We start from the raw sequence: 26,478 nt of genomic DNA on the forward strand, positions 1-26,478 counted from the left end.
TTTGAAACTATCTGGAACTATACATAAAACCGTTTGTACACATGAAATACATGTGTAAGTTAGGCAAACGCTACGGGTTTGAACCCTTCCATATACAAAAACTTGGCATTTACGTAGAGAAGAGTAAAGGGACGGGCCATTATCCACCGAGTTTCGAACCATTTATCAACTGGCCTCAGTAATCAACAAGAAAAAGAGAGAAATTATAATGACATCTCATGTCACAAGACAAGACTGTAAAAGCACCCAAACAGAATTTACGTGTTTAGGACATCTTTTTTTTCATGGGCAAGTCACAAATAAAATTAGAAGTTGGGTAACAAAGACATACAGCAGGTTATAGTGTTCTTTGGTAAGGTTGTTTTCAAGCCAAAGAGTAACCTGACAGCTTAGCCTGCTATCTCCTCTGTCTCATATAGTGCAAGGCAAACCTTCTGGCTTTTATTAGAAGAGTTTAGGGTTGCTCATAATCCATACGCCTGTAAATCAAAACCTCGCAAACACTTCCCTTAGCCCTAGCTGAATTAGAATATTATGCAGAACACGCGATCACTTCCATTCCATCGAGATTCCCTGCAAAAAAAAGCATGTCAACCCATGTTTTAAACAACGGAACCTTTTGCCTGTTCATTTTCATTATGATGAGGAATGTACAAGTCAACCACATGCCCTAGTTGAAAACCGATAACAACTCAACATGTTGAGCATATATCAATGCAGTTACAAAAGGTTTCGTAAATAAAGTAAGCAAACCATTAGTCCAAAAGCTTAATCCGCTCAGTGTAATATGTAACCATCAATACTTTTATATGCTCTTTAACATTATTGTACTCTACGAAAATCCAAAGATAACTCATCTTAAATTATAGGCTTTATAAAGCAGAATACAGAGCATGTCTAGATAAAAGCAGCTAACGCCAAAAGGCCTACAACACGATTTACCCCTCAATTATGGATGAAGATAGAAACTAAAAGTGCCTAATATTTGCTCCTTTTTGTTCAGGGGCATCAAATTCAGAATTCAAGTCAGACAGCTGACTCAATCAGAATTTAAACATCATATGATCACTTGCAATCATGCGCAAATTGCCTACAATAAGGGCAATTCAAACCCGTATTTAGCAATAGCCAAATGTTTAGCCCGTTGAGTTTCAGTATATTGAGATGTACAAGGGGCCCTAGTTGAAGAATACCACACAGCATGCAGAGAAAAATTCAATAAAAGCAATGCAAACCCATAAACACATAACAAGATGAGCAGATGTCTACTCTGCTACAGAAAGCTTGGCACATCGATCAAGCAAGCAATTCATCTCAAAAACTGACTCGCCCAAATGGAATCTGTACCCATCTGCACTTTTATATGATGTTTTGCATCATTGGCATTCAGAGCTGACAATCCAACTACTATCCACCTTAAATCCCAGTCTTCAGAAAGCAAAATAAAGTGCAATAGTTTTGATAAGGTAAAATTATTTTATTTACGTGGGAAAATTCTTGTATACAAGAACCATAGCAAAAACTAGATAACCTACATAGGAATATGGTTCTCTAAAATATGCACCCAATCATCTATTCACTAAAAGGAAACTAGAGACACAAAAGTTATCCCTCAAATGTACAAATAATTTTCAATTCCATCAAGAAACAGTGCAAGATATCCAGATAAAACAGTTAATTTCTAAAGTCTACAACGACATGCCCCTCAAGTGCTGATGGAAAATAGAGATAAATATACATGTATGTGAGCTAGAAAACCAAGTAAAAATTCCTATGTTTGAAACCTAAAGCACCTAAAATTTGCTGTTTTTTGTTTGACAAAGAGCATGAAATTCAGAACGAATAAGAGGGCTGACTCATTCAAATTCACAAATGAAGAACACAGAAACATAAAGAAACACATCTATAGATAGCTGAAAACTTACCTATATAAGCAGTGTAATTAGGATTTCCGGCTTCGTGGATTTGTTAGCGGATCCCCAGCAGATGGGCGCGGGGTAAGAACAGAAAAACCCCTAAATTGGAAGCACAATCATGAGGCTTGATCTTTTCCACCCTTTCTGACGAATGCTTAGGAAAATTCTCTTTCTGTTTTCCTTTAGCTTTTCTTTCTCTCTCTTGCTCCCCCCCCCCTTTCTCGGTTAATGGTTGAATATGGAAATACCATGGCAAAGTAGGAACCTTGCACTCAACAGGAGGACACTTAATTCCTCCTCTTTACAAGCAGACTGACTCTGGTAAAATCTCTCAACAATAAAATCCTAGAATGCCACACTTCACAACCCCATTATATGGTGAAACTGGAAATATCATCTAATACCAACAAGCAAATGCTCTTTCATCACCGCATTTGGTTATATCCTAACATCAGTTACCACCTTGGAACCACTATTAAATGCTCCATCTGACATTCAGAAGCTTCAGACAACATCAAAGCATCAGCAGCTACTGTCATCTGATACGGTTTCAAGAATAGAGAGGGGTAAACCAGAAACAATTTTGTGAATGCATGTTTGGCACTTAAATTTACATGCTTATGGTTCAACTATCCAAGTCAAGACCAAATGATGTCGTGGCAGGCATATGGCACATATCCATCATCTGTGCACTTAAAGGTAACAACACGTTAAAATTCTCCGCTGCCTGTGCTGAAATATCATCACTACAAAGAAAAACAAGGAATTGTTTTCTATCCTCAATCCAGCTGCATCCTGGTAGTCTGCCTGCTCCACTCTTTTTTATTGTTTCCCTAACTCTCTCCACATCACCCCATCTTCTTAGCTCAGCATACATGTTTGATAAGACAACCAAATTAGTAGATGTATGAGGTTCAAGTTCAAGAAGCTTCTCGATAGCACAGCCAGCAATCTTTAGATTATTATGCATGCGACAAGCTCCAAATAGGGCACCCCACATTTCGGCAGTGACTTTTGTTTTCATTTCCTTTATCAAAAGGAAAGCTTCTTCTAACCTCCCTGCTCGCCCAAGTAAGTCAACCATGCAAGCATAATGTTCAGGTGAAGGATTGATAGAATACTTTTTGGTCATGTGCTCAAACAAATTTGCACCAGCATTACTTAAGCCAGCATGCTTACATGCAGATAAAACACTAACAAATGTCACTTCATCAGGAACCACTTCCTTTTCTTCCATCTCGTCGAAAAGTTTGACAGCCTCCTTACCATATCCATTTAAAGCATATCCAGCAAGCAAAGAATTCCAGGATATAATATCAGCATTTTCAACATCTTCAAACATCTTTTCTGCATCAAAGATATTTCCACACTTTGCGTACATAAATATTAAAGCGTTACAAGCTGACAAATTTTTCACATAACCGGATTTTATAACCACTTGGTGAAGTTGCTTTCCCATATGCTCAGCTGCAAGATTGGAGCATGAACTTAATGCTGAAGCAAACGTAGACTGATCTGGTTTCTTGCCATCACGTGACATCATGATAAAATGTTTAAGCGCATCTATATAGAAACCATTTTGTGTATAACCTGAAATTAGAGAATTCCAAGAAATTACATTTCTTTCTCCCATCTTCTCAAACATCTCAAGTGCTTTTCCCATTTGTCCCACCTGAGCGTAACCTGCTATCATGGTATTCCAAACAACTATGCTCTTTGGTTCCATTTTTTTAAACAGATCAAAAGCTTCATCAATTCTTCCACATTGAGCATATCCTGCAATCATTGTATTCCAACAAATAACATCACGAGTAGCAGTTCGATCAAATATCCATCGAGCTTCATCCACCCTATTGTTTTGGACGTACCCTGAAATCATAGCTGTTCGTGCACCAACATTTTTGTATGGCACATTATCCAACAAATCCCTTGCTTCTTTGAGCTTTCCAGCACGAACATAACCATCTATCATGGTAGTGTAAGCCACGGCACTCCTCTGGGACATTCTATTAAACAATGAAGCAGCCATGTCAATTTTGCCATTCTGGACATATGCAGCTAACATGGCATTCCAAGCAACCTCATTTTTCTCCTGCATTTGGTCAAAAATCCTTTCAGCCTCCAAAATCATCCCATATCGTGCAAATCCACTGAGCATTGTCACCCGGGAAACAACATTTGGATAAGGAACCTTAGCAAAAACCTCCTTAGCAGAATCCAAATCCCCAACCTCAATAAACCCATCCAACAATAAATTCCAAGAAACGACATCCTTCTCTTCCATCTCCTCGAAAAACTTCAATCCAAATTTCATTTCCCCATTCTGGGTATAACCCGAGAGCATCGAATTCCATGAAACCAAATTCTTTTCCGGCATTTCATCAAACAGTTGCCTAGCATCATTTAACCTTCCAGCTTTTGCACACCCTGTAAGCATTGCATTCCAGCAAGCTACATTACTTTTATCAGGAAATGACTCAAACACATCTCTAGCCTTCTCCAGCGCCCCATTACGCGCAAAACAAGTAATCATCAATGCATAAGTGAAATGGTCTCTTTCAGGCATTTTATCAAACAGTTCACATGCTTCATTAACTTGGCCATTAAACAAATACCCATTAATCATTGTATTCCAAGAGACCAAATTTTTAAGCCGCATTTTGTCGAACACCTTTCGTGCATCATATATTCTGCCATTTTTCGAATAGGCAGAGATCATTGAGTTGTAGGTGACAGTATTTGGGTGTGTGATTCTATTGAATACTTTGATGGCTTCATCTATTTGACCCCTTTTACCTAACTGTGTTATCTTCAGATTTTGCTGGAAAATTTTGCTTCCTCTGCCTAAACCTGCCATTGAAGTAAACTCATACTAACAGGCTTAGAGAATTTTAACGTACTGAATTGCACTGGGTGCAAAATTGGGGACTGTTTTGTACAAATATCGTAACTTAATTTGAGAATATTTAAAATTTGGAAAAATAGACAAATCTGCCCTTAAACTGTACAAACTTATTATATGAGAGGCGGCTATACGGTAATATGAGGCCTTAAATTTATTTAATAATATTTTAGATATATTTGTTTAAAGTTTATTCTTTTTATTTTTTTAGATACAACTTAATTTTGACGATGTAACCGACCCATATAATCTTTGGTGAAACACTACTAATTTTTAATAATAATTATTAAGTTTAATTTTATATTTTTTTCACATGACCATCAACTTATCTCTATGTATCACGGCCTCCCAAAGTAACACTCATGTGGGAATTTGTATTTACAAAGATGATAAACAAATCAACTATAGTTTCTTACTATCTAATTAGCTTGAAGCGTTCCTATAGAGACCTTGAAAAAAAATATCTTACAAAGTTAGAGTTGAAAATAAAATTTGTTCAAGTCGGAATGAGAATAACTAGAAAACAAGTGCATATTTAGTTGCCTATCACTTTTATTAGATTTTCTCAACTAACTAAATAAAAAGAACATATAATAAGTACAATAAATATTTAAATGGAGAAACTTCCTGGCTAAGCACTTTTTAAAAATTATTTAAGAAAATAATATCACTTTTTGTTTATTCCATAAATAGCAGATTGTTTTACGTAATTAGCATATTGCAAAGATAATGGGATAAATTAGTCAACACACAACACAAATTATGGTATTGCCTTTTATTTTCATACTCTCTCCTCTCCTCTCATCTTCTATTTTAAAAGTTACCCCATAATCATCTTATCTACACGTTTTTTTTAATCTTTTTTCCTTTTGACACCATATTCCGATCAAAGTTTTGAATTAAACATAAAATTGCTCTTCGGTCTAAAAAGATTTTCAACCAGCAGAAAACTCCTCGCTGCCAACCACTTCGGAAATATCTCTTACCAACTTTAAAATTCAAGGTATATTATTATTTGGATGAGATTATACAATATCGTTATACATGATTTATAATGTGTTGAAACCACATGCATAAAATAGATCTTTATATATATATATATATATATATATATATATATATATATATATATATATATATATATATATATATATATATATATATATTTAAAGTATTTTATTATACCATGCATAAATAGTTAATAATGTATATATACCACATATATACCTTACATGTCTTCTTTTTTTAAAATATACCAGATGATATATAATTTCAATATGTTATTGTTAAATACAAAATATGTCGATATATATGGGATATCACATATATTAATATACAAGATAGACTTAAAAATAAGATACATGTATCATATCAAATTATCAATTCAATATACGATATTATACATTAATTGTTTTAGGATACAATTATCGTTTCTTAATTGTATTTTATTTGTAAAAATATTTGAAATATTTTGAGTTAAAAAATAGGGGGAAAAAAGATTAGAGTTATTATACCTTATTCCATCCTCTAATTTAAGAATTTATTATGGTATTGTTAATATTAGATGCCATAATAAATTCGTAACAACCAAGAATGACGTTAAGTTGCTGTCGTTTTTGTTAATTATGAATCCCATTTTTGTTAATTATGGATTACTGCTATGCTTGTGTTAAATTTTCTAGAATAGTGCCTACTTATGTTTTTTGCTCTATTTAAATTACATATAAGAAGAGCAACTTTTGGGGCCACTAATTTTGTGAGGCCTAAAGCAATCGCTTTAATGGCCCGGGGTTAAGCCGCATCTGCAAGTAGGGGTGGGCATAATACCTGTCGAATCGAAAAAATCGGCCGAACCGTGAATTTCGGTTTTTCGGTTTCGGTTTAATCGGTTATTCGGTCGTTGCGCGATTTTTAAATTATTAAATTTTATTTTTTCTGTGAAATTTACAGTTTTGGTGTTTCGGTTAAACCGAAAAACCGAAATTTTGTCTCAAATTGTTAAATCCTTACGCTGCCTTGTTTGTTAAAAAATAGTTTTGCTTTTGCAGTTGTTATTTCGCCTATTAATTGGTCTAAGTGACTAAGTGAATTGGAGTTATGCGCCGTTTTATTCCAAAAGTAAGAACAAAAAAAATCAAAGCAGTGAAAAACCAATAAGCATAGTATTGACTCTGACATTTCTATCAAACGCTGCTTGTTTGTCAAATTGTTAAATGTATGCCTTGTCAAATGGAAATTGTATTTTGAAATCTTTCAGTGGCATATGTCTATCTATACTAACTGCTCTGCTAGCCAGAGACCGACCTCAAGATTCGTAGTGTACATCGAATATAAAAATTTTAAACCGTTAATAACTGAAAAACTAAACTGAAAATAACCGAATCGAACCTTGAAAAAACCGCACCGAACCGTAAATACTTTGATTTGATTTGATTATTAATATTACAAAATCAAAAACCGATAAACCAAATCGTATTTTCATAATAACCGACTGAAACGACCGTCGCTCACCCCTATGAGCAAGTATACCAAGTATACCATAGCCATTACAAAATAGGATATGTTTACTTTTATTAAATAATGGTAGAATCTTAGTCAAATATACAACACGTGATCTTTTCTTATAACGGAAAATGATTAAATTTACCCATACTATGCAAAAACATCGCTAGACTAAATTAAATCATAAAAGGTTTTTGCTCCTAGGATTTTATATTGGGAATAAAAAAAGAAAATCCAACCAACCAAACACCACCAAGCCACTACTTTTTCTTTTTTGTCGTTTATTTTTTTTCTTCTTTGATTGACAATTGCAAGGAAGCTTTTCAAGAATTTTGATTTTTTTCCCCCTTAGGATATCTAGAGAAAATGTTAAGCAATTTCTTTTTAATTCAGTTAGCTGCTTTCAGGACAAAAAAATCGATGTGAGTTTGTGACCGCATTTTGTGAAAATGTCATAATGATCTTTTTAGGCCTATGTACTTATAACAAAAAGTCGATTAATAGTGATGTTTTAACTTCACTATATACACGAGAGGGGTGATTTGTGTGGTGTCCAATTTTTCGCTTGAACTGAATATGGAAGGACCGGATTTTTCTATGTGTTCCTTAACCTACTATTACTGAAATAGTAAATGCGGAAAGTAAAGAACACAAGTATTTTACGTGAAAAATATCTGGTTCAAAAGGTAAAAAATTCACGACCTACTTCTAAGTAGGATTTTCCCTCCACTAAATCACTGAGCCAAAAATTGCATTTATAAAATACTTTTGTAAACCTAGGATTAACTCTAATCCCGTTGTGGCAAACAACCTCTAACTGTTGCGATAACTTCAAGTTAACTCTAACTTGAATACTCTGAGTACCTATTACAATTGCCTCTAGATAAAGCTGAAAGGTACAATATGAAAACACCTGCTACAATTGAACTAGAATAAAAGACATGCACTTGGAGTTGGTTCTTCTATCTGGTTCATACGAGAATTGCTTGTAAAATGCCTTGTTATTTTGCTCTCAATTCACGTTTTACTTCTGCTTTTGTGCGTACCTGTAGAATGAGAACATCTTGTAATATATAGAGTTAGTAGATGAAGAAATAATTAGAGTTCTAATGCTACTCTTCTTTGGTGGAAGAGTTCTAGTTGATCTCAACTTCTAACTCCTTTCTTATCTTGAATAGAGTTCAATTTGATTAAGGAATCCTTCTCCTTATCAATTATGCAACCTTTTCGATCAGGAAATATCAATTATACCAAGTTAAGCTTATCTCCTTCACGTGCATCCCACATGCTTGAATCTGCTCGTGTCTATGCACACAAGGGATGGATATGGTTCATGCCTGAGCTTCCTTTGTCAATCTTCAAAACTAACCTTCACTTGGGCCAACAAATTCCCTCCTTTTTATGATGACAAACCATGTGCTTTTCATAAGCTTAGGTCTTGTTTCAACTTAGCTCAACATCAACACAATATTAGAAATATTTTTTCTTTTAATCACTTATCATCAAGGACCAGGTACATTAGGTTATAAACATCATTGTTCAAAGTGTAAAGCGCAACCTTTTTCCCCATTTTGGCATCATCGAAAAGTTGCATAAATAAGTAAGATAACCAGATCTTTAAACTTACTCATGGCCACTAGGGCTACTTCAAATGCAATCATGGATTAATCATCATAATTAAGTTAAGAATTTTAACCATCAAAGAAATATAAACAAACAGTTAGAGCAAAAGACAGTGAATTTCATTGATGATTGATAAGATTTTACCACAAAGCATAAGAAGAAATAAACACACTGGAAACATGAGCAAAAATAACAAAAAAATACCGAACTGGGTCACTGGTTGATCTACACTAGTCTAGGAGGCTTAAGGTTGGGAAGGATCAAATGCTTGGTTTTTGGCTTGGAGGAGTTTCAGCATATCCTGAAGAATGCCATCATTCTTCTCCTTTTCTCTTGCCAGCTCAGTTCTGAGAGCATCTCTCTCAGTGTCCACCTTAGCCAACCTCTTCTTACGCCTCTTAATCTCAGCATCCTTAGCCCCACTTTCTTGCACCAAGGCTCTTACCTTGCTATTCACTGGTACCTTCTTAGATGAACCAAGTTCTTTAGGAGTGGCATGGATTTCATAGTCACAAGCAATCAGAGTATTTGCCCCAAAATAATCCTTGCTTGTACCAACCTCCCACTTCTTCATATGTACCTTGAAATATGCAAGCACAACTGTGAGAATGAAGCCATAGGGAATGTCATGAGTCTTTGTGCCATTTAGAACCCTATCAAGAAGCTAGATTATAAATCCAGGCCAATTAATCTGCCTCCCACTATCCAAACACTCCATGAGGACCAAGTCCATGAAGTTTGCAATGTGCCTTCTTTCCTGCCTTGGCAAAACACATTTGTTGACAAATTCGAATAACACTTTGTGGGGTGACTTCATCTCACTCTTGTACATAGCCTTGGGCTCAATTTCCTCCTCATTGTCACTGAATTTTCTGGTAATGGCAAGGGCAGTAGGAAGATTTTCTAGGCTTGGCCATTTGAGCTTTGTATAGTCATTGTACCCCTCAGCCGGTACACACAGAATTTCTCCCAACTCCTTCATATCTAAAGAGACTTGCATTGCTTTCACCATACTGGTAACCCTTCCATTTTTTACCTCAGCATATGCCATAAACTCAACAATTTCATTCCTGGCCAACCTGCCACCCATCTGAAGAACCATGTCCTTCCAACCCTGCAACTCCAATTTCTCCAAAAGCAGCACCATTACTTGCTCCTCCAAGTCCCTGAGGAGCATACCCTTCAGAATTGTCCTCATTCCAAACTTGGTCATCTTGTTTTTCTTAGTGTCAAAATCATCTTTATTCTCTCCACTCCATTCTTCTTCCTCAACAATTTTCACTTATTTTGACTTCACAGCAAACCTGGTTCTTTTTGTCAAGGTGGATGGTTCAACAGACTTTGACTCTGAAACAGACTTATTAGTGGAAGTCTTGGCTTTCTTAGGTTTGGGAGTCAGAACCTCCACTTTTTCAGTCTCATCTTCATCTCGAAGGACTAGGTCCATCTCATCAATGTCAACGGCCTCAACAGGCTCATCCATCTTCTTCTTTCCCTTAGCAACTGCTTTTCTTCTACTTTCTTCTAAGGCTTTCTGCAGTTCTGCCTCATTCTGCTTTAGCTGACTTCTTGTGGCTCTTCCTCTTGTGGGAGGAATTTCAACAGTAACAGAAGGGGCAGCCTTCCTTTTCTTGTTTGCCCTAGCAGTGCCAGGGTTTTTAGCCTTTGAACTCCCTTTCTTCTTTGGATTATAACTTTCAGTCACTCTCTTCAGTAGGCCTGCGAGGGTTTCCTATTCAGATGAAACAGGTTCATCTACATTTTTCCTAAGTTGAACCAGCCCTTTAGCAGTTTCGCCAGACCCATTTCCTCCTATTTTTTTTACACTCTCCTCTACTCTAGCAGATGTTTCTCCACAAACAACCATTGCACCTATGTCTTTGGTTAAACTAACATGAGTGGGTGAAGGATCAACCACTCTTTTCTTCTCACAGCACTCCTAGCACCCTTTCTCACTTTTTCTTTTCCTTTTTTATTTTTACCACCAACTCATCTAGACTCTGTAGTTTCAACACATGCCATAGACCCTGCCAGTACAAATCTATTCTCCAAATTTGTAGCAACTTCAGAATTGTCTCAGGGGTGACCTTAGGACTAGAAGATACCTGTTCAGTTTCGGAAGAAATAATTTCTTCCCCCCTCAGTAGCAAATTTGAAGGATTTATGAGATTTCTGAGGTTCGTCCTCCCTACTCGCTTTCAGTTGTTCATTAATTTTATGAACCTATTCTCCACCAGCAACAACCTTGCGAACCATCATTTTTACTCTTTTCTTAGAGGTTGGGGTGTTGGAGGGAGTGATAGCGGGCGTGGAAGTGGTTTCTTGTGGTGGTGATGAGGGATTCTCGGGAGTGTTAGCCATTTCTGTGCTTGGGTATGGAAGAGAAGAGAATTGGATTGTATTTGGAAGATAAAAGAAGATTTGAGAGTTTTTGACGGCTTGAGAGAGATGAAGTGAGGAATTCACTAAAGCTGATCTATTTAAAGAGGAGTAATTAATGGGGTAACGACAACTTTTTAGAATTCTAGAAGTCTAATCAAACTGAATTTCAGTTTTGAAAAGACGTTGGAGTGTATCCCTAGAATCTAGGTTCGGTTGTGACACTTTTGAACGGAATTGGTTCACTTATAACGGATAAGTTCAAAAGGAGTTTGGAATTAGGTAGGACTCTGCTAATGATCCAAATATTATTATTTCAAATTATGCAGAGTGTAGAAAACATACCGAGTAATCTTAATGAACCAGGTTCTTCACTAAGAATTCTCTTGTGTAAGTCTAAATTTGCCAAAATAGAGAAAATATCATTAGAGATTAATGAGTCATTTTAGCACATGGCACAAGAGTATACTATTGAAAGTATGAGACTGAGCAAAAATTAATCTAATTATATACACAATTTACAGATTTTCTAACCAATTTATTTTTCTTATTTTTTTCATTGTGAATTCTGAACTGTTCCTTTTAGGTGATCTTAATCATCCCTAATTCCAACCTGTTCCTTTTCAAGTGATCTCTACTTTGGGATTTTGTGAAGATGTCAGCTATGTGCTTATTAGTAGCACAAAATTTCATAGTGATTGTCGCGCCCCCTTTTTCTCGCGAAATAGAGTTTCGACACGTGACAACTCTTTTAAATGGGTATTAAAGGAGGAGAGTCACAACATAACAATTTTAAGGTGATTTAGGGCACCTATTGGGTAAATAACTCTGTTTGATTAGTCAACGCCACCGAAGATCGGGTAAGGGCTCAAGTTACTTCAAAGAAAATATGTTAGGCACTCCTCGAGGTCCACAACTGTGGGTCCCGATCAAACTTAAATTATGTGGATTAGGCTACGTGATCAAATAAAGCAAAGAGAGTACGAAAATCGAAGAATTTTATTACAAAAATCTTAATGCGAATATAGAGGTACAATTATTTCAATTCTATTAGAAAGAAAGAAGGAAAAAGGGGGGGGGGGGGATCCTAAATTTTTTAGCCTAAAGGATCACCCCGTGCAACATAAATAATATTTCGCAACTCCCTTGGGATAGGGTGTTACTCATATTATTCAGCGGGCACAGACTATCATCTCCTGCTATCCGATTACTAGTTAAAGTTGTTTACCTAAAAGCGCTCTAATTCAATTCTAAGTCGTGCCCTACGCTTGCACTACCCGTCCCATACCTATGGTCCAAGAGGTTTTGGACCTCTATTTGGATGGTTCTAGACCTTACTAGGCTGCTCAAAAATGAAAAGCTAAATGACAGTCAAAAACACATAAGACTTCATGTAAAGGCAGTTAGAGGCTCACATTAACCTCCACACTTAAACAACAAATGCACGCAAACACGTATACAAATTAGGAGGTTTCCGAATTAAGAACCTTAGGCCCTATAGACGTGATTTCTAAGTGACTTTGAATTAAATCATGTGAGTCATTTCAGATGCATGATATTGCTCATAGACAGGATTATATAGTTGTTATAAGTTGGTTATTGAAATCGCAAGTTTTAAGTTATTAACCCTATATATGCTATGCCCAGGTGTTCTACGTAGTTAAGTGTAACAAAATCTGTTGGGAGAAGTCCCAGAATTATTCATGATCTCTAATAGTAGTGTACATAAAACAGTGTTTGAGCAGTTTAGCATTAACCAATTATGGCGGGCAATTATTCTCTATAGGCAGGATCTCTAACGTATAATACTTGGAGCTTATTTTATTTTAATCCTATAGGCATATTTTTTAGGTGAACAGTGCCAAGTAGAATAATTGAAATCTTATAGGCATGATTTCTAATAGACGATACGAATTGAAAGAAAAATCAGTGACAACTGGTTCCTATAAGCAGATTTTCTAATAGCACATAACAGTAAACATAATTGTAGCATTCTTTATTCGTGTTTGCTAGCAGGAAATGTGTGCGTGTGCTCTCCTAATGGCATGGTTTCTATAGTGCACATAGTGATTGCATAGCACATATAGCAAGTAAATCACCAAGTCCTATAGGCGTATTATCTACCCATTTTTGCATGCAAATATTAAAATCTACCCATTTCCCATTTTTACTAATACCCCAATCATTTATAAAAAAGTTATTACATGCCCAATAATGAGTAAGATCAAAATGTTATACAAACGATGACAATAAGCCTACAGCAGGCCCAAATGAAATACCCAGCTCTATCTGGGCCTTCAGTAATTCTCACACGGCATACCTAGGCCTCTAATAAGGAGCCATATTCAACACACGACCCCAGAATCCATAAAGGAGCCCAAAAATCAATTTATTTGACCATATTGCCAAGTATTGCACCATTTAAATTAGCCAACTCAGATATACAACAGATAATAGGAGGGAAAGGGTTGAATAGGGGTAGTTTAAGTTTCAGAGAATGACTAAGGACCCAAGTCCTAGTGTGTCAGAGTTCACAAGGGCTGCAAATGGACCCCGAGCAGTGCTCACACTAGGGAGGTCAATAATAAAGCCTAGGTAGCCTTGGCTTTCAGCCGGCTAAGAATGAGAACTCAAGAGAGCACATGTGACAAGTGAAAGAGAGTGAACCAAGGTTGAGAGACAAGAACTGAGGGATACAGACATAGTCAAGTTGATCATATAGAGTAGATAATCGAACAGGTCATAGTGTTTAAGAACAAACTTAGTAAAGATTTAGAAACAGGTTTAACCCTTAGTGCATAAGCAGTCATACATCAGCAGAGTTAAGGGAAGAACAAGTTTGCAATATTGGCGAAAAGTATCATACACAGATTCATAATACCCAAAAAAAGTCCAAATTATGCTAAATGTAGGTCCTAGTATTATAAGATAGTCATATTAATTTGGTAGCAGAACAACATTTAGACATGATAGGGAAGCAGATTATGAAAATTACTGGTGAATCAAGGGAGCCAAAAACATGCTAAAGGGCATATTGATAGAGAACTAGTCATGGTTGATAAAACATCTTGACACGGGATTAAAACATACTACATAGGCAAGATACCACCACAGAAATTCAGAATAGGATAGGAAGATAGACTCGTACCCTATAGTAAATGAAAACATTCATGTTTTGAACACAATTGACTAGTTAACTAAAGAGAGTACAAATTATGCATGTAACGCATGTTCAAATAACAGAATTGACAGCCTGAAGCAAAATTATACACCAAAAAGATGCTAACAAGTGCAAAGGTCCCAAACAACAGTAGTTCATAACACATTGGCTAAATGGACTTAAAGAAGAATCTAATTTACTCGAATCAAGCTTAGGCATGTTTCAAATTATCAACATAATGAAGTTAAAGGTTAAAGAGACCTAAAATTGAAGTAAAGCAAACAGAATTGCACACAAGAACAACCTAGAAAACACATTAAGCTACGAACTTTAGAAGTGAAAACATATGCAAATTACAGATAAATAGGAATGAAATGGCAAAAGTCCAGCAACTCACCAGTTCAACGAATAACAATAAAGAACAAAATTCCACAAGAATCCAGAATCCCAATGCGTCAAAGTTCCCAAGAGTTTCGAAGAACTCTGGGCAATGCTCGTACCAAGAGAAGGTTGAGTAACAAGGTCTTAGTGGCCTTGGCTTTCAGCCGGCTAAAATAGAATACAGAATAAGAGAATAGCAAAAACCCCAATTTTAGTGAAGAATATGTCGATTCAAGTCTGTCCCAAAAAGGGAAATGAGGGGGGAGGGGGGTTATATAGTAGTAAAGATTTAATGAACACACAAGGAAATAAAATAAATCAAACAAAAAATAAGGAAAGAAAACATGCAAAATCAGTTCAAAATCAATTTAGGAGAGAAATCCGATAAACCCTAGTTTTTTTAGGAAAAGTGTAAATCAACAGAAATCTAAATGAAATTGGACTCACATAATACGGTATTAAACGTATGTAGAAGAAACAATGCTCAAAATCAAATATTCAAACCCCTTTGGTTCGATTAAAGAAGTTATTGCTTGCGATGTTTAGGCAAGCACTTAGGTAACACCACAAACGGACAACTAGTACCAAAACGATTCAAATATGGCAAGAGAATAGTAGTCGAATCCCATTATCAGTGGGATTCGAAGAGGGATTAGGGGAGGCAGCTAGGGTTTAGTGAAGAGGAGAGGAGTGACAGATAGAATAGAGGTGGCGGTCTTTAGGAAATGGGGTTAGGGTTAGGTTTTGGGGGATATAAGGAAATGGAGTGGGGTGTTGTGGACCATTGATCACTTTTGATCAACGGTCGATATTAAAAATGAGTTGGGTCGGGTTTTGGACTGGGCAGGGTCGCTTGGGATTGGGCTTGAGGTTTGGTCCGAAAAATAACTCAATAATTGGGTCAGCCTTTAAATGGGAGATTAAAAGGGAAATAATTTAATAAAATTATTAAATAAATACATAAAAAAAACTATTTATGCAAATTAATACTTTAAACAATGATAAAATATTATAAAAAATGTAAAAATATTATTTTGACCCTGAATGAAATGACAAACGCAATAAAATACAAAATATAGGCTATTATTGCAAGTTTGTGCAAATAGCCTAAATAATACTACTGTAATTATATAAAATAAAGTGAAAATATTTAAAATATGTATTAGGGATGCAAATAATAATTTTAAGTAAATAAGTAATCACAAAATAATTTGAAGGAGCAATTAGTAGATATTTAAGTAATTTAAATATAAGAAAATCAATTTTAAAGCTCTAAACTTATGGAAAATTGTAAAAGAATGTTTGTAAACTAAATAATGACACAACAAATAATATTTTGAAAGTATATATATTGTTTGAGAAAATATGAGGGCAAAATTGGGTATCAACAGCTGCTCCTCTTTACCCGGGAATGATGAAAGAGTTGTCGGGTAAAGAAAATGATGACCAATTTTGGCCGAATGATGTGATTTGAAAAATGGAGGCCAAACCCTGGTTCCTGAGTTGCCTACATATTCCTGGTGTTACGGGAATCAGGCCGTATATAGTTCGGGATCAAACGGTGAACTGAACCGATGAAGTTGTTATAGGAAAGGTCGTATATTTCGGAAATGGTTCTTTTGGGTAGGACAATATCAGATGAATTTATACGAAATCATAAATGTGAGTCTGAAACTTTACAGATGTGTCTCAGAACGAGTATCTGAATGGTCATAGAGTAAGAGACTGTTAATTGATGGTGGTTGGTTACGTTTGAAATAATTGAAGGATGTGAACGTTGTGAATGGAAACCGGAGCGAAGATTGCTACCGTTTGAAGAACGGTTACTTCCTGGATTACCTGCAAAACTTAAAACATAGCACATGCGAATATATACGGTTGTTGCGAGAATTTAAACTTTATGCAAATTCCCTTTGGACCATGAAGGTTGTCTTTGGACGGTGAGGATGATGTCCTTAGACTATGACGTCCTGAGCCATGAATCAGGTGATAAAGGATTCGTAGGCCATGAAATGATGTCCTCGGTCCATGAGGATGGTTCCTCTGAACCATGACGCCTTTGAATAATGATGTGCACTTTTGAGAGATCTTCAGGCCATGGAATGGTGTCATCCGGCTATGAGGATGATGCCTTTGGACTATGACGCCTTTGGACAAAATGGCAATGTTTCAGCCCATGAAATCCAAATATATGATATTTGATTATATTCGAAATGAGACAAGACAAGTCTTAGTCTTGTATAAGATGAGGGCAGTGCTTAGCCCTAGAGGATAATGCCAAGTCTTAGATAGCATAATGGAGATAGTATTTAATCTTGAGGAAAAGGCAGAGCTTAGCCTTTTGCAATCGAAGAGGCAATTCTTAGCCTCATGCAAAGAGGGATACAACACTTAGTCTCATGCAGGAAAGGCAATGCTTAGCCTCATGCAAAGAGGATACAATGCTTAGTCTCGTGCAGGAAAGGCAGAGTTTAGCCTTATGCAAGAAAGGAGGCGGTGCTTAGCCTCATGCAAAGAGGAGACAATGCTTAGTCTCATACAGGAAAGGAAGTGCTTAGCCTTATGCAAGAAAGGAGGCGGTGCTTAGCCTCATGCAAAGAGGAGACAATGCTTAGTCTCATGCAGGAAAGGCAGTGCTTAGCCTTATGCAATTAGGGAGGCAGTGCTTAGCCTCATGCAGAGATGAGACAATGCTTAGTCTCATGCAGGAAAGGTAGTGCTTAGCCTTATGCAATTAGGGAGGCAGTGCTTAGCCTCATGCAAAGAGGAGAAAATGCTTAGTCTCATGCAGGAAAATGATGGGTGATATTAAAGCATTTCTTAGCTGGAGGTGCTTGAGCTAGATAATTTATTGTCTTGAAGGTAGTGATCTGATATGTCTGCGGATATTGTTATCTTGTTGTGCCTGCATCCAAAGAAAAATCGTGAGTTCTTTGGGAGAAAGGTCGGTTCGTGCTTTCGTCTTCTTGCTTTGCCTTTGTTCTTGTCTTGAGATCCTGTTTGAGTTACCCCGGGTAACATCTGGCTTTTATAGAAATAAAATTTCGAAAACATGCATGTATTTGATGAATGTCTTTATTTAAAATATAGTAGCATGCAATATCAAGATGAACCGATGAATGTGACATATTTTAGAGACATTGCGACCTCCTTGCTTTAGAAATTTGAGGGTCTTCCTCAAAATTCTTCCCTAGTTTAACTGAAACTCTTTGACTGTTCCGCGTGTGACGAAGTTGGATGGACTTGCTTTAGAATTTTGAGGGCCCCAGTGTTTGATAATGGAAACAAATGAAGATTTTATTAAGATGTGACCGAACCCACAGGGATGCCTACGTATCCCCTCTTAAACAGGAATCAGGTCAAGCGTAGTTCAGTTACATCAAATTAAGGAATGTAAATGTCACGCCCCAAAACCGTGGAGCGCGATCGGCGCTCAACCGAGTGTTCCCTACCGAGCAAGCCTGTTAGATTTCTTCTACCCAAACTCATTCATGAATAAATAGAATATATATTTTCCTTAATTAAACAATAAAGTGGTCGTGTCTGCAGTTACCAATTTCTTACCATAAGTTTCACTATTTTTAAAGTCTCAAATGGACAAGTAATACAACCACAACATAGCATAGTTTGTCTTTCCCAATACCAATACACAACCCACACTATGTCTACGGAGCCTCTATAGATAAAGAAAAGTACAATGATATTGCCAGCAATAAGGCCCCGGCTATACCTCAACCATAATACATAAAGAACAAAAGATACATGACCCCGGGATGAAGTGGGGCTCACCAAGTCAGCTGGGAAGAAGGTGTACTGCTATCACTTATCAATGCCTCCTGCTGTGGAACCACCTGCATCCATTTAAAGATGTAGCTCCCCCGGCAAAAGGGACGTTAGTACCGTCAAATAGTACTAGTATGAAAACTAAACACCAATTTAAAAATTTAGAAATACAAGATAATTATGATGAACCAGTACGACAATAGAATAATATAGATACCGTCTCAACCATAGAAAGCTTATTAAAAGCTATCAACAACATTTATAGGATTTAAGATAAGATCCTATATATAACCATTTTTACACAAAGCGGCCCCGCCGCCTCACCCGATGTAGGCAGGTGGAGGTGTACGTATAATACCACAACTCAAATCAAGTGGCCCTGCCGCCTCACCTCAATGTATGCGGGTGGATGTATAACCACAGTACCAAGAACCTACACAAAGCGGCTATGCCGCCTCACCCCAATGTATGCGGGTGGGAATGCATCAACAAAACCAATACCAACACAAAGCGGCTATGCTGCCTCACCCTAATGTAAGCGGGTGGAGGTGCAGTCCCACAATATCAAAATCCCTACATAAAGCGGTCATGCCGCCTCACCCCAATATATATGTGGGTGGAGGTGTATCACAATCACAATCTCTATACCATGATCCCCACACAAAGCGGTCATGCCGCCTCACCCTAATATATGTGAGTGGAGGTGTATCACAATCACAATCTCTACACAACTTAGCATAATACCTTTCACATAAATCATGACTAGAAATTATAACATGTGGATATGTAATCCATAGTTTGGGACACATCCTCAATTTATAATGCAATATGATAAGAGCATTTGAAATACGAATTGAACATATATCTTCATCACAAAACTTATCGGAATACTCGATTTATAATCAACATCTCGGAACTTACAAGGATAATGAGAATTCCAACTCTTAAAGAAGAGTTTAGCCAACATACCTCAATTGGGCTTCCTTAAAATCTAAAACGTTCCGGAATTCTTAGCAACTTCATTCTATTTTAGAAATATGACAAATTGAACCACAATTAGGAAGATGATCACGTTTCTAGCTCATTTGAGCATTTTATCAAATATAAGGTATGCATAAGGTTTCAAGGTCCCTTTTATGGAGGATTCCATCATCCCACAACCCAATATTTACCATGCTTAGTTCAACAATCTTCCTACACCCCTTGGTATCATATGCATGTATAATAATCAACTCTCATGCCCAAACATTATAATGCTAATTACCCATGTTCAGATGATTTCGAAATTAGGGTTTAGGGTGTAGAATCTTACCTCTAGGATGAAGATCTAGTGAGTTTGCCTTCTTAATCTTCCAAAACTTGAGCAAGAATTGAAGAACAAATATTGGAGAACACCTTGTCACTCTAGGGCACCCTCTCTCACTCTAAAATGTCAGATAATAGCTCAAAAATGACCCAAAGAGTGTATTTAACAAAATAGGGTCGGGTTTTAAAAACCCAAAAATGGATCTCCGGAACAAGGTATGCGATCGCATAACCGATATGCGGACCGTATATCGGTCGCATAGTTGGTTACAAAATAGCCAAAAGAACTGTCTGTGTATGCGGTCACTATGCGATCCGCATAACCGTTATGCGGTCGCATAATGCACTTCATAACAGTTATGTGGTCGCATAGTCGACCGTATAATTGCTTTCAATTGGCCCAATTAACTGTCTCACTCTGCTGCCATTATGCGATCCGCAGAGTGATTCTGCGATCACATAATGGACCGCAGAAATACACTTTTTCGGGGTGTTACATAACAATCCTAAACATAGTATCTCTTGACTGCGTCTGAGTTGATAGGTTTTGGCCAAATTTCTCCGTCCATTTCTGCAAGTATGAGTGCTCCTCCTGTTAGTACTCGATGAACCATGTAGGGCCCTTGCCAGTTGGGTAAAAACTTCCCTTTGGCTTCATCTTGATGCGGGAAGATCCGCTTTAGCACCAACTGCCCCGGTGTGAATTGTCTAGGCCTAACCTTTTTTATTGAAAGCTCTGGACATTCTATTTTGTTAGAGTTGACCGTGACATACCGCATTCATTCTTTTTCCATCAATGAGAGCGAGTTGTTTAAAGCGACTTCGTACCTATTCTGCATCACTAAGTTCAGCTTCTTGTATGATTCCCAAAGAAGGAATTTCTACTTCAGCAGGAATGACGGCTTCAGTACCATAGACCAACAAAAAAGGAGTTGTCCCAATTGATGTGTGAACTGTGGTACGATATCTAAGCAGAGCAAATGATAGCTTCTCGTGCCATTATTTGTGATTATCTACCATTTTCCTCAATATCTTCTTGATGTTCTTATTGGCGGCTTCTACTAATCCATTCATTTACGGCATGTATGCTGTGGAATTCTTGTGCTTGATCTTGAAGGTCTCACACATGGATCTCATCAGATCAGTGTTAAGGTTGGCGGAGTTGTCGGTGATGATTGATTCCGGTACCCCAAATCGACAAACAATATGATCCTGAATGAAATCTGCGGCGACCTTCTTAGTTACAGCTTTATAAGATATGACTTCAACCCACTTTGTGAAATAGTTTATGCTACTAGAATGAACCTGTGCCCATTTAAAGCAACGTGTTCAATTGGCCCAATGGCATTCATCCCCCAAGCGGAGAAAGGCCAAGGTGCACTTATTGCATTGAGTTCATTGGGTGGCACTCATATCATATCAGTATGTACCTGGCATTGATGGCACTTTGGACATACTTGATGCAGTCTGTTTCCATAGTCATCCATAATATCATGCTCTCAATATCTTCTTAGTTAAGACAAAACTGTTCATGTGTAGTCCGCAAGTTCCGACATGTATTTTTTCGAGCAATCTGGACGTTTCCTTGGCGTCGACACACCGTAATAATCCCAGGTCTGGAGTTCTTCTGTACAGAATTCCTCCACTTTGGAAGAAGTGGTTGGATAATCTTCGGAGTGTGCGTTTCTGAGTATGATTTGTGTGCTCCAGGTACTTTCCTTTTGCCAAATATTCTTTGATGTCGTGGAACCATGGATTTCCATCAATTTCTTCTTCAACATGAGCACAATAAGCTGGCTGCTTATGAATTCTTATTGGGATATGATCGATGAAATTCTTGTCTGGGTGTTGTATCATGGAATATAAAGTGTCCAATGCATCTGCGAAATCATTCTGGATCTTCGGAACATGTTTGAATTCTATCTTTATGAATCTTTTCATCAACTCTTGTACATAGTACAAATATGTCAATATTTTGGTATTCTTTGTGGCCCATTCTCCTAAAACCTGATATACCAAAAGGTCAAAATCTCCAATTACCAGCAATTTCTGAACATTCATGTCAATGGCTAACCTGAGTCCTAAGATGTAGGCCTCATATTCTTCCATGTTGTTGGTATATGGAAACCTGAGTTTTGCGGATACCGGATAGTGTTGACCTATTTCTGACACTAAGACTACTCCAATACCCACTTCTTTGAAGTTTGCAGCTCCATCGAAAAACATTCTCCAACCATTATATGTTTCAGTGATATCTTCTCCTACGAATGATACCTCTTCGTCGGAAAAATATGTTTTCAATGGTTCGTACTCTCCGTCTACATGATTTTCTGCCAAATGATCCGCTAATGCTTGCCCATTGACCACCTTCTAAGTTACATAGATGATGTCGAGCTCACTCACTAATATCTGCCATTTTGCTAATTTCCCGTAGGCATGGGTTTCTGGAAGATGTATTTTAGCGGATCCATCCTTGATATGAAATATGTGGTGTAGGCACAGAAGTAGTACCTCAGTGTTTGAGCTATCCATGTCAAAGCACAGTAGGTGCGCTCCAGCAAAGAATACTGTGCTTCGTAGGGTGTGAATTTCTTACTCATATAGTATATGGCCTGCTCCTTTCTTCCCGTCTCGTCGTGTTGTCCCAGAACACAACCAAAAGCCACATCTAGTACAGATAAATAGAGTAGCAGAGGTCTCCCAGGTTCCGGTGGGACCAGAACAGGTGTTTTGGATAAATATTCCTTGATTATGTCAAAGGCTTTCTGACATTCTTCAGTCCAACTTGTTGAAGCGTCTTTCTTCAACATTTTGAAGATCAGTTCACATATCATAGTTGATTGTGCTATGTAACGGCTGATGTAATTGAGACGCCCCAAGAAACTCATCACATCTTTCTTGTTTTTCGGAGGTGGCAAGTCTTGGATAGCCTTGACCTTTGATTGGTCTAGCTCTATCCCTCGGCGGTTGATAATGAACCCTAACAATTTTCGAGTAGGTACTCCAAAGGCACACTTTGCGGGATTCAGTTTCAGATTATACCTTCGAAGTCGATCAAAAAAATTCTTCAAATCTACTATGTGATCTGTACCCCTTTTAGATTTGATGATGACGTCATCCACTTACACCTCTATCTCTTTGTGTATCATGTCGTTGGAAATGGTTGTCATAACTCTTATATAAGTGGATCCAGCATTCTTCAGGCCAAACGACATCGTTTTGTAACAATACACTCCCCATGGTGTGATAAAGGATGTCGTTTTGGCATCCTCTTCATCTATCTAGATCTGCTGATACCCCGCGAAGAAATCCACAAAAGATTGGAGTTCATGCTTGGCACAATTGTCGATCAGTATGTGTATGTTGGGCAACGGGAAATCGTCTTTGGGACTCGCTCTGTTTAAGTCCCGATAATCGACACACACTCTGACCTTCCCATCTTTCTTTGGAACTGACACAATGTTAGCCAACCAGGTCAGATATTCAACCACTCTGAGAACCTTGGCTTTGATTCGCTTAATGACTTCCTCTTTTATTTTCAAACTCATATTTGGCTTGAATTTTCTGAGTTTCTTCTTTACAGGTGGACGCATGGGATCGGTAGGTAGTTTATGAGCCACTATGGATGTGCTAAATCGGTCATATCATCGTAAGACTATGCAAAAATATCCTCATACTCCTTCAAGAATCGAATGTATTCTTCCATCTCTGACGGCGATAGATGAATGCTTACACATGTTTCCTTGACTGTTTCGGAATCTCCCAAGTTAACTTTTTCAGTCTCATCCAAATTAGACTTAGGCTTGTTTTTGAAGTTTTCCACTACTCTGACAATTTTCTTAGGTATTATATCCTCTTCCAGATCCTCTGAATCACTATTCTTATGTTGCATTGTCTCATTATATGTCACAGTCGTAGGTTCATTGGGATAAGTAATAATAATGATGTAGAGAGAAAATGTAAAGGATAATAATAAATACTAAAAATAGAAATCCATTGATAAAAATTTAAAAATGTCAAACAAGTGCAACTCGAAGATTCGAGCAATTATTTCAAAACAAAATACGCTTAAAACAAAATACTGAAAATGTCTTAGATGTTCATAAAATTGCTTTTAAAAATAAGTGATGTTAATTTCCAGGCTACCCAGGAACTTGACGGGCCCTTGATGGTGCAGCAGTCCAGTTCTTGAGAACATCTTCTTTCTCCACGGTCTGAATAGTAAGGCCTTCCTCCTCCTCCTCCTCATCAACTATCGCACTGTAATCCATGTCTTCATCATCCAGAAACAGCTTGCTTATGCCAGCTAAAACTCCATCTTCTTCGGACACCCACATCATGTCAGCTCGATGAAATGACTGGTGAAAATGTGGTGCTGGTTGTTCTAGCAGATAATAAGGAACACGCCATGACTACGACCAATCCTAATACTCTTGCCAATTGTATTCATACCCAAGCCCAAAAGTTATACCATGACGCTTTAGCTGTATCGGTTTGGTGATCCCCTGGAGATTCTTGCCGAGACCCTTGCCAGGTTCATACCTTGTCCATGACAATATGCTTTCTATCTTATTGCTCCACCATTTGTCTTTCTAAATTGCGTTGACGCGCTTAATGCGATGGTATATTTCTCCACCTAACTTCCTTCTATTCTCGATGACTGGAACAGTTTGATTGTTATAAATGAGGTTACTCCCATCTCCATGGATGATCACTTCTTGATGGTTCCACTCAAACTTCACGGCCTGATGTAGAGTAGAAGCTATGGCCCCAGCGGCATGTATCCAGGGTCTCCCCAATAATAGATTGCAGGTAGCATATATATCTAGCACTTGAAACTCGACATCAAACCAGGTTGGGCCCATCTGTAGGCTGAGGTTGATCTCTCCAATTGTGGCCCTTTGAGATCCGTCAAATGCTTTCACATTCATACTTCTGGCTCTTATCTTGTGTAGGCCTTTACCCAATCTTTTCAGAGTAGTTAGAGGACATATGTTGAGACTCGAGCCCCCATCTATCAGGATTTTAGCGATGAAATTGTCCTCAAGTTGCACTGTGATATGGAGTGCCCTATTGTGACTTAGTCCTTCTGGTGGCAGCTCGTCTTCATGAAAAGTGATTTTGTGGATTTCCAACACTTGCCCTACCATGTTGGCCATTTCTCCACTGGTGATGTTAGTAGGTACATAGGCTTCATCCAGCACCTTCATCAGGGCATTCTTATGTGCCTCGGAGTTTTGCAGTAGTGATAAAATGGATATTTGAGCAGGGGTTTTGTTCAGATGGTCAACCACAAAGTATTATCTTGCTTGCACTTTTCTCCAAAGGTCATCCGGGCCAGTCTCAATGACAGGCGGCTTAGATGTAGCTTCTTTGCTTGTTCCTTCCAAATGCTCGGGTGTATAAACCCTACGGTTCTATTCATGCCTTGTGCTGCACTTGCTTCTTCCATTTTTTCTTTTCCTTTCTTTCTTGCTTCCGAAACATAATCCCATGGTATAACATTAGACTTATAAGATGGCGTAGGTGCTACCATCACGATAAAGGGTGTTGTCACTTCAACTTCATATGGAGTCGGTGCGGTTACCTCAACTTCAATTGGTGCATGAGTTTGTACCACGATAGGTGTGAGAGTTACTAGAGATATTTTAGGATTATCCCCTTCCCGAATGAGTCCAATTGACCCTTCCAGATCCCATTCTTCATCGGTCTTTATCACATTTACCCCTTCACCTCTGTGATCTGGGAGAGGATTGTTATGAACGTTGGGTGCAGCCTTCTTTGCCTGTATGACTTTAGTGTCAATTAATGTCTAAATCTTGTCCTTCAGAGTGCAAAACTCATCAATTGTATGACCCTTCATGCCTGAGTGATAGGCACATATCTTGTTTGGGTTAATCCATTGAGAAGAGTTTTCCATAGGAACAACGAGAATGAGAGTGACATAACCAGCAGCCTTTAGCCTATCGTATAATTGGTCTATGGGTTCAGCAATCAGAATGTTTTGTCTGGGTGGTGTGCGGTCTAAATTTGGTCTTGGCTTTTGGTAATTTTGGCGGGTTGGTAGTGAGTGGTAATATGATGGTTGTGCGTTATAAGTGTGGTAGGTGGCGGCAGGTTGTTGGTATCTGGGGGGTGAAGGCTGATATATGGGTGGAGGTATTTGGTATGTGAGAGGAGACTTTGGAGCTTGGGCTACCATTACTGCACCCACGTTTTTCTTCTTGGAGATACCTCATAACTGCAAAGCTTTATTTGTGGCTTGGAGTGCTTCGAAGTTTGTCACCATTCCGCTTTTGATAACTTGTTCTTCTATTTTTTCCCCAGCTTGATGATATCAGAAAATTTATGATTTTCAATAACCATCAATCTTTGGTAGTATTGCGGGTCTTGAGCTCTGACGAAGAACTTATTCATCTATTATTCTTCAAGTGTCGGCCTTACTTTTGCAGCTTCAGACCTCCACCGAGTAGCATACTCACGGAAGGTTTCCGTTGGTTTCTTCTTGAGATTCTGAATGTAGAAAG

General features: G+C 37.8%; 2 protein-coding genes and 1 long non-coding RNA gene across 3 annotated transcripts; all 3 read right to left on the bottom strand.

Moving 5' to 3' along the window:
* Positions 1 to 161: 161 nt before the first annotated feature.
* Positions 162 to 2,065, bottom strand: LOC104120294 (uncharacterized). Its single transcript, XR_691625.4, has 2 exons — positions 1,926 to 2,065; positions 162 to 573 (listed from the first exon to the last, which is right to left on the bottom strand). It is a non-coding gene; the product is annotated as an uncharacterized lncRNA (long non-coding RNA).
* A 476-nt stretch (positions 2,066 to 2,541) lies between these two features.
* LOC138891557 (pentatricopeptide repeat-containing protein At4g02750-like) lies at positions 2,542 to 4,773 on the bottom strand. The gene has a single exon (XM_070175032.1). The coding sequence runs from the start codon at positions 4,771 to 4,773 to the stop codon at positions 2,542 to 2,544; it is 2,232 nt and encodes a 743-aa protein (XP_070031133.1).
* Positions 4,774 to 20,779: 16,006 nt separating this feature from the next.
* LOC138891559 (uncharacterized) lies at positions 20,780 to 23,544 on the bottom strand. Its single transcript, XM_070175036.1, has 3 exons — positions 23,383 to 23,544; positions 21,666 to 22,318; positions 20,780 to 20,918 (listed from the first exon to the last, which is right to left on the bottom strand). Exons 1-3 carry the CDS (start codon positions 23,542 to 23,544, stop codon positions 20,780 to 20,782), a joined length of 954 nt encoding a protein of 317 aa, XP_070031137.1.
* Between the last annotated feature and the right edge of the window lie 2,934 nt (positions 23,545 to 26,478).

The sequence above is a fragment of the Nicotiana tomentosiformis genome, chromosome 1 (genome assembly GCF_000390325.3).
Source record: "Nicotiana tomentosiformis chromosome 1, ASM39032v3, whole genome shotgun sequence".
NCBI lineage: Eukaryota > Viridiplantae > Streptophyta > Magnoliopsida > Solanales > Solanaceae > Nicotiana > Nicotiana tomentosiformis.

Bases quoted from the DNA above. Each gene is read 5' to 3' on its own strand.
- LOC138891557 (XM_070175032.1), bottom strand. From the start codon at position 4,773: ATGGCAGGTTTAGGCAGAGGAAGCAAAATTTTCCAGCAAAATCTGAAG.
- LOC138891559 (XM_070175036.1), bottom strand. From the start codon at position 23,544: ATGCGTCCACCTGTAAAGAAGAAACTCAGAAAATTCAAGCCAAATATG. The intron at 22,319-23,382 runs GTCAGAGTGTGT...GTAACTTAGAAG, and splicing joins TTCCAAAGAAAGATGGGAAG to GTGGTCAATGGGCAAGCATT. The intron at 20,919-21,665 runs GTACCTGGAGCA...TGCTCTGCTTAG, and splicing joins GAATATTTGGCAAAAGGAAA to ATATCGTACCACAGTTCACA.